Genomic DNA, 9,970 nt, shown 5'->3' on the forward strand with positions numbered 1-9,970 from the left:
CATATTTGTTATTTATTTCTACATGATAATCAATCATCTCGCACCCCTTATTAATACTTCCCACCACCTGTCGTAACCTCGGTCCTCGGCAAACCCTCAGGTATCCACGTGAACGCGGCTGACCTTAGCTGCTTCCCACTGAAAGGCCTGCTGAAGAGGGTCAACACAGATGCTATGCAACAAACACTGACACCTGCCTGCCTAATTTTGTGAATCTGTGGGTGGGGGAGAGTTGGAGAATTTTTAAGAATAAATCTGGGGGCTCAGCAGATGAAGTGGTGACTAGGTCTGAAACTCTAGCACACATTAAGATCCAGGTGCAGCAGCAGCACATCTGTAACGCCAGAATTAAGGTGTAGAGATGGGTGGATCCAAGGGGCTCAGGGGCCAGCCAGTCTAGCCAAAACAGATACCAATGTCTACCCTCTAGTCTCTGCCCCCTACACACAAGAAAACACACAAATGTATACAAGACACATACTAAGTAAAAATGTTTTTGTTGGGCGTGGCAGCCCACCCCTGCAATGCCATCACTCCTTAGATCTCTGAGTTCAAAGCCAGTCTGGTCTACATGTTGAATCCCAGTAACTACATAGTGAGATCCTGTCTCAAAAAAATAAAAACTGTTTTTACTTATAAACCAATCTTTAAGAAAAAAAATTTACAGGTACTAGGACTGTGGCTCATTGGTACAGTACTTACCTTCCATTCACAATACCACAGAAGAAAAGTATGGGGAAAACAAAGAAAAGTGTGGGGGGCAGGGCAGACATAGCAGCACACCCTATAGCCCCAGCACTGGGATCTGTAAATTTGGTCATCTCATTTACATAGAGAATTCAAAGTCAGCCTGGGCCACACAGACTGTCTAAAAAAACAAAAATAAGCTGCTGGTGGTGTCACACGCCGCTAACCCCAGTCTGGGGAGCTGGGGAGGCATAGGCAGGCTCTAAGTTCAAGCCAGCTTAGTCGCCAGTGAGTTCCAGGACAGCTAAGGCTACACAAAGAAACCCTGGAGTGGGAGTGAGGGGGTGAGGATATACATATCACACAACAAAAAATTACAAATAGTCACAAGAGAGAAAACAATTCAGCCAATATACAAGTAAAGACCTCGAAAACGAACCATCACAATCCCTATTTGCAACACTACTACTCCCTAAATTGTAATTTTCTAGATTAAAGTCTGGCATGCTGTACAGATATTTGCACAACCTTCCCTATTCATCCACTATTCTTTTTTTTTTTTTTTTTTGGTTCTTTTTTTCGGAGCTGGGGACCGAACCCAGGGCCTTGCGCTTCCTAGGTAAGCGCTCTAACCGCTGAGCTAAATCCCCAGCCCCTCATCCACTATTCTTAAAAGCTAAATTGGAACCAGTCTAGATGTCCAATCTGTCCTAAATGAATAGAGTAAGAAAAGAAGGCATTGGGAGCGTGTCAATTGGCAGAATGCTTGCCCTAGGTTGACCCAGTCAGTCGGCCCCTCCCTCTCTCTCTCTCTCTAGGGATTGAATTCAGGTTGTTCGGCTTGACAGCAAGCACCCTTCCCACTGTAAGGCAATTTACTAGACCGGAATCTTTTTATTTAAAAGGCAAGGTCTCCCTATGTTGTGCACTGTTATCCCCAAACTGACAACCCTCTGCCTCAGCCTCCCTAAAACAAGAGTACAGGCACTTGCATCTACTAACTCTAAGGCATTTTTATACAGTTTAGAACTACATTTTCTTCATTAAAAAACAAAAACAAAGCAAGCAAACACCACAGCTAATATTTACCAACTGCTTATTTTGGACAGGAAATCTGAAAATTTAAATATCATAAACTCCTTTGGAAACAGGCACTATTATTACTGAACACGAAGATCAGAAATCTGAGGCATACGATCACTTGCACAAGCCACACAGCTAATAAGCAAATTCCAACTCTAGACACATCTAACCCCAGCGTTCATACTTTTAATAACTAAACTCCACTTTTGTTTTTTTGTTTTCTTTTGTTTTTTGGGGTTTTTGTTTGTTTGTTTGTTTTTGTTTTTTGTAACAGAGCCCAGCTGTCCTGGAACTCACTTTGTAGACCAGGCTGGCCTGGAACTCAGAAATCCACCTGCCTCTGCCTCCTGGGTGCTGGAATTAAAGCCATGCACCACCACACCTGGCCTAAACTTCACTTCTCATAAATCATCAAATAATGAGAGTAAAATATATCCAAATCTGTTGCCTAAACTTCACTTCTCATAAATCATCAAATAATGAGAGTAAAATATATCCAAATCTGTTGCTATTAAAAAATGGGTCTTTTTTTTCTTTTGGTGCTATGGATTGAACCTAAAACCTCTAGCATGGTAAATACATACCGTATATCATATACATAGCCACGAGGATTTTAAATGTATAAAATACAACATAAACACAAAAACATCAGAAATAATTTACTGAAACTTATATTCCTCTCTTGAAAAGATTCGAGACAGTACTTCTGGAAATTCAGTTGGTGAGGTCCTTAAGTCAAGTGCACAGAAACAGTGGAGGAACGGGAACCAAATATTAATAAATGCTTTCAGGAGCAAAAACTGACAACAAAAGCTTAACTCTGCATACCCTTGGCACTTATACTAAAATGTTTATAAGTGATCTATGTAATATATAGATATAACACCCCCCCCCAGGGCTTCCCCCCTGTGTAGCCCTGGCTGTCATGGAACTCAAGAGATTTTTTTTCCAAGGACTGGGATGAAAGGCCTGCACCACCACCACAAGGGCCCGAGAAATGCTTTCACAACAAATCAGATATCAACCAGAACATTCACCAACAGAGAACTAGTTAAACTGTTATAATGATGTAATACTACACAGCCACTTCCTTTTTTCCTTTCTCCAGCCTAGAGAATCCAGCCTAGAGCTTCACATATACAAGCATGCAAACAGAACCACACCCCAAGTCCTTGTGACTCCCCTTGAAATTGTTTGGGAGAGAGAGGATTCAGAGTTCGGAGCACTAGCTCGCTCATCTCCCAGAAGATACTGGTCTGATTCCTAGCAATGACAGCTCACAACCACGTGTAACTCCAGTCCTCAGGTATCTGATGCCCATTTCCCATCTCCTCAAGCACCAAGCGAGCATGTAGTGTGCAAACGACATATTCAGGGAACATACCCAGAGAAAACAGTTTAAAATTATTTTCAGGGTGTCTGTGTAAGGACAGGAATGTGTCCCAATCTCACTCCATCATTTTTAAACAGGGTCTCCCGCTGAACCTGGAGTTCAAGGGCTTCCCTACGTGCTGGCTAGCAAGCCCTTAAGAGTCCTATCTCCACCTCACCAATTACACCCATGTGCCACTATGTCAAGATTTTTCAAAAACTTCTTTTTCCAGGATGGTCAAATGGCTCAGCGGTTAAGAGCACTGACTGCTCTTCCACAGGTCTTGAGTTCAATTCCCAGCAACCACATGGTGGCTCAAGACCATATAAAGGGATCTGATCCCCTCTTCTTGCAAGCAGGTATACAAGCAGACAGAACACCCCTACATTTAAAAAAATACATAAATAATTTTTAATTATTAAAAAGTTAAGTTCCTGGGGCTGGGGATTTAGCTCAGTGGTAGAGCGCTTACCTAGGAAGCGCAAGGCCCTGGGTTCGGTCCCCAGCTCCAAAAAAAAGAACCAAAAAAAAAAAGTTAAGTTCCTTTTCTACTTGTTTTTACCTATGAGCAGGTACACCTGCATCTGAGGCAGCATTTCTCCAGCCCCACCCCACCACAACCAGGCTGCTTTTACAGAATCTGACAAGACCAAACTCAGGCCATTATGCTTGAATGACAAGCCCTTGACCAAATGATACATCTCCCAGCCCTGAACATCACTCTGCTTGTCCACTGTCGAGGTCTGCTAGCCTCAAACTCTTTGGATCCTCCTGCCTTGGCCCTCAAGATTTGAAATGACAAGTGTGTACTACCATGCCATGTCTTTGTAACCACCTAAATTATGAGAAACAGCATAAAGAGAACGAATGGTCCAGAAAGCTGTACAATAGGGACATGGTGAGGCTCATATACAGAAGTAGGCCTGGAAAGCTGGGCGTCAAATACTGATCAGTGATCACCTCTACAGGCACAGGGGAGCTTTCAAGGCATATATCTCCCTATCATTAATTTTTACTATGCAAATTCATTATATTTGTCAAAAATAAATCAAAATTCATAAGGTGGCTAGCAAGATGGCTTAGCAGGTAAAAGCCTGATGTGCAACTGCCCAAATTTCACAACCTGACTCCATGAAGAAGAGAACCAAAACGTGTCCTCTAACTTACATACGTGCACCACAGCAAGTGTGAGCTGCACTCACTCACACATCATGTACACACACACAAATTCACAAGAACAGGCTTGACAACTTAACATCAATGCCATGTCTTAAGCCCTCTTAAATATAGTTTTAATTAATCACAGCGAAATTCAACTTATAAAATTGTTATATAAAGAGGGTGTGCCGATATACCAGAATATACCAAAGAAACCAATACTCTAAAGAAGATCAACTGCTTGGTTAGAAGGCCAGTTATGGCCGTGTTTGCCTTTAATCCCAATACTCAGAAGACAAAGGCAGGTGAGTCCTATAAACTCCAGGCCAGGCAAGGATGCATAGTAAGGCCATCTCAGAACAAGAGACAGATAAAAACAAATAAAATAGGGGCTGGGGATTTAGCTCAGTGGTAGAGCGCTTACCTAGGAAGCGCAAGGCCCTGGGTTCGATCCCCAGCTCCGAAAAAAAAAAAAAAAAAAAAAAAAAAAACAAATAAAATATGATATCCAAAAGAATGTCTTTGTAATGAAATAATTATCAGGTTATTAATTCAACCAGCTCACTCAATGCAGGTACGCTAGAAATGAACAGAAGTCTGTCTTAACCAAGATCATCACCAGGCGTTACGAAAGCTTGCCATTAAATACGGCAATAGATGCCAACACTGAAACGCAGACTGAACCACCTGATTCAAGACTTCAACTCTTTATTTCAATAAAAGAGAATACTTGTCAGACATGGGTCTCCTGCACATAAGCTAGTGCTTGGAAATTCAAGTCAGCCAGAACTACAGAGTTCAAGTCTAGCCATTACTATATAGTTAAGAAAAGGAGGAGAAAAAGGAAAATGATAAAAAGAAAAGGCAAAAGTTGAATGTAAAAAACCCTCAAAATTACTAATACAACTAGGGAATTCCTCTTTAATTTCATTTATTACTTCTGTTTCATGCTATCAAATAGCACTCAATAAAGGCTAATTGGAACTAAGGGCAAAAAAAGTCAAAATGACAAATCACCTAAAATTAGCAATACTTTACTATAGATCAAGAGTTTCCTGTTACTCCTAAGTCTAACTCTAATGTAATTTCTTACATTACAGGAATTATATTTAGCTTCAAAGTTTCTCCTTATGACATCAAAACAAGGTAACTCAAGTGTATCATCTAGGCTGGAGAGGGCTCAGTAGTTTGGTTCCCAGTACCCACCTTGGTCGCTCACAGCAGCCTGTTACTCCAGCTCCAGGGAATTCAGTGTCCTCATCTAGCCTCTGTGGATACTCACACACTCCTACCATTCACTAACCCAAACACACACAAAAATAAAACAAAATATTTTTATCCTAAATTTGAAACATGTTTTCTGAAAATTTTTAAAATGTTGCAAAATCTAACTTAAAGCTATACATGACCACTCTGAAAGCTATATTTAAATCATTTTTTTCCCTAACCTTAAAATGGCTAGCCCAAAATTCTAAAATTAAAATCATGGTTCAATAACACCAACCAACCATAAAATAAGCAGCCAGACTCAAACCCAAAGGGCTTCACCACGGGAAATTATACTTACGTATCGATGGAACTGTGTGAAAGACTGGATCATGTAGAACCGGTGCATGTATACTATGGCAGTATTGATCGTCAGTTGTGAGCTGAAAGTGCTTGAGTTAAGGTTCAAAAACAGACAATATAATCTCCTTCCCAAAGGAACAAATGGCCAAGCACAATAGAAGATCCCACAGGAGAGTGAACTTAACTCTTCCACCCAAGGCAGATCAGTTTGCCTTCACTAACTTAGAGGGACAGCATGTGCTCTGCCTTACAGGTGCTTACTATGGACCTAACAAAATAAACAAAACAAGCAGCAAGACGTAAATCAACATACAATGCAGCGCTACATTGGATCTCAGACTTCCTGTCCTGTCACTTGCCTTCTGCAGAGATGATCCTTTAGCTCTGGATAACTTTCTTTACTACATTCACTCTGGGCGGGAGGTGCAGGCCACAGCATGAGTGTGGTGGTCAGAGGGCAACTTGCAGGAGCCGGTTACCTTTCCACCCTGAGTCCCAGGCATAGAATTCAGGTTGTCAGGCTTGTGGATAAGTGCCTTTACCTGCTGGGTCATCTTGCCTGCCCAAGAATAACTTTAAAACGGTTTCTTTTAAAGTGTATCAGCATTTGCCTGATGCACCATGGGCATGTCTGGTGCTCCAGAGGTCAGAAGAGGACATGAGATTACCCTCAAACTGCAGTTATAGACAACTGTGGCCTGCCATTTGGGCACTGCCTCAACAGTGAGTGCTCTTAACTGCTGAGCCATCTCTCTAGCCCCACCAGCGTAACTTTTTACGGATATTTACCAGGCCCTCCCTTACTAGGCTCTTGGAACTTTTCTCTCTCCTCTTCAGAACTTCAGTAATTAAGTTTACCAGTTCTACTTTCTTTTCTTTGTGGGGGGTGGGGTGGAGGCAGTGTTCAAGGCAGGATTTTTCTATGAATCCCTGTCTTGAAACTTGCTCTGTAGATCAGGCTGACATCAGAATTAGAGATCTGCTCACCTCCCCATCCAGAGTACCTTTAATGGGATTAAAGGTACATACCACCACACCCTGCTTAGTTCTGATACCTTCAGGAAATAAAGCATGACCTCTGAAGTATAAAACCTTTGAAATGATTTGAAAAAATGGAACTCCTGCCTTCCTCTGGTCCAGTCTTCCATTTGTATAGGCACCATTCCAACCTCCCCAAGAACTTAAGTACTTATCCCCACAGATCTCGGCAACAGTCTGCAGAGAGGTGACAATATGAGGGCAACAAGCTTTTTTTTTTTTTTCCTTTTTTTTTTTTTTCCGGAGCTGGGGACCGAACCCAGGGCCTTGCCCTTGCTAGGCAAGCGCTCTACCACTGAGCTAAATCCCCAACCCCGAGGGCGACAAGCTTAAACACACACTTAAAAGGCGCTGTAAACACACTGGGAAACTGGATTTCAATAGGAAACAATTGGCAATAGAGAAAACACCTATTTGGAACAATACACAACCTTCAGATTTAAACACCACAGACCTAAACTCTGCACCTTTTTTTTTTTTTTTTTTGATACAGGGTCTTACTATGTCCTGCCTCTACTTCCCCAAAGCTCCAATTAAAGGCACTGGACACCAAGACTAGCCCTCAGCATCACTCTTAAATAAATGCTACACAAGTGGAAACTGCAACTAAAAGGAAAAAATATATATACATACATATACATATGTATGTATATATGTATATATGTGTATGTATATATATGTATGTATGTATGTATATATGTATGTATATATATGTATATATATATGGAGGGGGGCAGGCAGTGGTAAGAACTTTAAAACTACTAATTTTGCCACAAAAGACTACATTTTCATGAGGGAAAAAAACTGGGACAGGAGGGGAAAAAGAATCCACCAAACTACATTATCTCTAAATTGAAAACTGATAAATAAACTGTCACTAGTGCCCTGAAAAACAAGAACTTAATATTCTGAAAACTCTTAAAAGTCTATCAACACATATACCTCCCTACAAACCTAAGTTGACATCTTTCCTTCCTCTTAAATTCTATGAAACAGCTACTGGAACGTTTGAATATCAAGCGTTGTGGTGGACATTGGGGGGACAAAACAAACAATAATTTGACAGGTTAGCCAGCTAGGGAGAGAAATGGGCTTGGAACCAAAACTGGACCACTAATCCTAGACCACCTTCATAAGTCCTTTGAGTACAGAATTCCCAGAAACCCTTTTTATACACTTCGGGAGGCAGAGTCGATGGTGAAATGTCTTACATGGAGCCTTAGCTCACGGCAGAAAGGAGACTCTCAAAAGCCACTAAACCAGGGCAGAATTCAGAGAACAGGGGCCGAGGAGGAGTAGCGAAAACACAAAGACAGGAGAGGCACGAATTCGCAGCCCGGCCGGTGGCACCGGTGAGCGAGCGGGAAATTGACTCCGCCTCACTTCCCTCGCGCGAACAGTGGTTCGGCCAGCGCCATTGTGGGCTCTCCCCACTAGACTCCCAGCTCCTGCCACCACCACCACCTTACCCACTTTTGTACCCGCCAGCGTCGCCGGCCCGGACGCCGAAGCATGGCCGGACGCGCTCCGAGGCAGATGGCCTAGGCCGCAAGGATACACGTTAAGACGTTGTCCCATGTCCTGGAGTAGATTGGCCGCCTGCTGGCGATAAGATAGTTCTTTATCTGAGTCCACGCCAAAACGACGCGATGGGCTGTTTTCCAGTTGTTCTCGAGTAAAATACCACCGTTTGTTGTTGTTCTTCCTCTCTCCCTCCATAGTGCTTCAACCAAGAGGCAGCGGCGGGGGCTGCAAGCACTTCCCAGCGTCACCTAAGCGGCGACACACATCCGCCGGGCCCAGACAACTGCGACGTGACGAACTTCCTCCAAGGGTCGACCACCAGGTTGTGACACACTTCCGCTCAGGAAGCCGAAGATTCAAGCGCCTACTTCCGGTATGAACCCTACGACGCCCTGTAGGCGAATCAGCAGCCAGTCCGCGGCCAGGAACGAATAGGAGGCCGGGACTCGGGCGCCGGTAATATGACCCCCCAGTGGGCGGGACTGTCGACGTTGTTCTTTAAAAGTCTCGTGCGTCCGCGCGAGAATTGGGTTAAGGTCGCCTCGCCGGCGGCCCCTGCTTGACTCTTGCTGAGCTCGGCTGGGTCTCTTCCGAGGAGGACGTTCGTGTTGAAGGCCCCTTTGTAGTACGGGGCTTACGGAGCCAGTGGCAGGGAAAATAGGCAAGACTCTCAGAGAACCGAGAAAAGACCGGACAGTGAGTGGCCCTGCCCCGTGTTGGAACGTCGAGGACCCAGCCCGCTTAAAAGCTGCTCTATTTTGTAGCCGACTTTCCTCCGTTTCACTGCAGACAATCAACTGGAAGGAATAAAATCAACGTTACTGACTTCAAGCTTCCACGCCCAAAGGACACGACATATTTTGTTTGGGTGTTGGACTTTGAAGATAAAAGGGTCTTTTTCGCTCTTTATTTTTTTTTTCTTTTTTTCGGAGCTGGGGACGGAACCCAGGGCCTTGCGCTTGCTAGGCAAGTGCTCTGCCACTGAGCTAAATCCCCAACCCCGCTCTTCATTTTTTATTTATTTATTTGTCTATTTATTGCAGCCCTGGAACTCAGAAATGCGGCCGGTTTTGCCCAAGTGCTGGGATTAAAGGTGTACACCACCCCTGCCACGCTCTACACTACTCATTGTTTTTATCATTTAGGTCAGGAGGCCTTTTTCTTTTGCATTCTTCCCTCTGGTCGGCGAATGTGATAAGCTTGCCTGCGCAGATTACAATCTTCCAGTCAGGTCCCTAGGCTACGCAAGGGCCCTTGCGGGTCAGGTCAGTAGTTCGAGGAAACCCACCCCTGAGGGAAAGGTTATCAGGTGAAGGAGATCAGGAGATAATTTGTGCACAGCACTGGGAAAGATTATCAAGGGCTGTAAAAAAGCCAGCCGGGGCTGAAGTGTGCCTCAGCCTCCGGTCTACTCCAGGGTGTCTCAGTTCCCAGGCCTCTGTCGCTGAGTTGAACTTGGTACTGATGTTCACACATTCCCAAACTACAGATCCATTGTTTACCACGAGCCCCACTGCAGGATTGGCAATCGATCTTGTC

The 9,970-nt window shown here is 43.8% G+C and overlaps 1 protein-coding gene across 3 annotated transcripts in view; it reads right to left on the minus strand.

Moving 5' to 3' along the window:
* The window catches only part of Ccnt1 (cyclin T1), a 30,767-nt gene extending 22,051 nt beyond the window's left edge, over positions 1-8,716 (minus strand). For 2 of the 3 annotated variants that reach the window (XM_087557581.1, NM_001412623.1), the window contains 2 exon segments: positions 8,466-8,716; positions 5,868-5,949 (listed from right to left, as the gene is read on the minus strand). Coding sequence is in view for 1 of the 3 variants with exons in the window: in NM_001412623.1 (NP_001399552.1) it covers positions 5,868-5,949; positions 8,466-8,626 (243 nt within the window). In the remaining 2 variants the exon portion in view is untranslated. 3 annotated transcript variants of the gene reach the window in all.
* Between the last annotated feature and the right edge of the window lie 1,254 nt (positions 8,717-9,970).

The sequence above is a fragment of the Rattus norvegicus genome, chromosome 7 (assembly GCF_021556685.1).
Source record: "Rattus norvegicus strain SHRSP/BbbUtx chromosome 7, alternate assembly SHRSP_T2T, whole genome shotgun sequence".
Taxonomy (NCBI): Eukaryota; Metazoa; Chordata; class Mammalia; order Rodentia; family Muridae; genus Rattus; species Rattus norvegicus.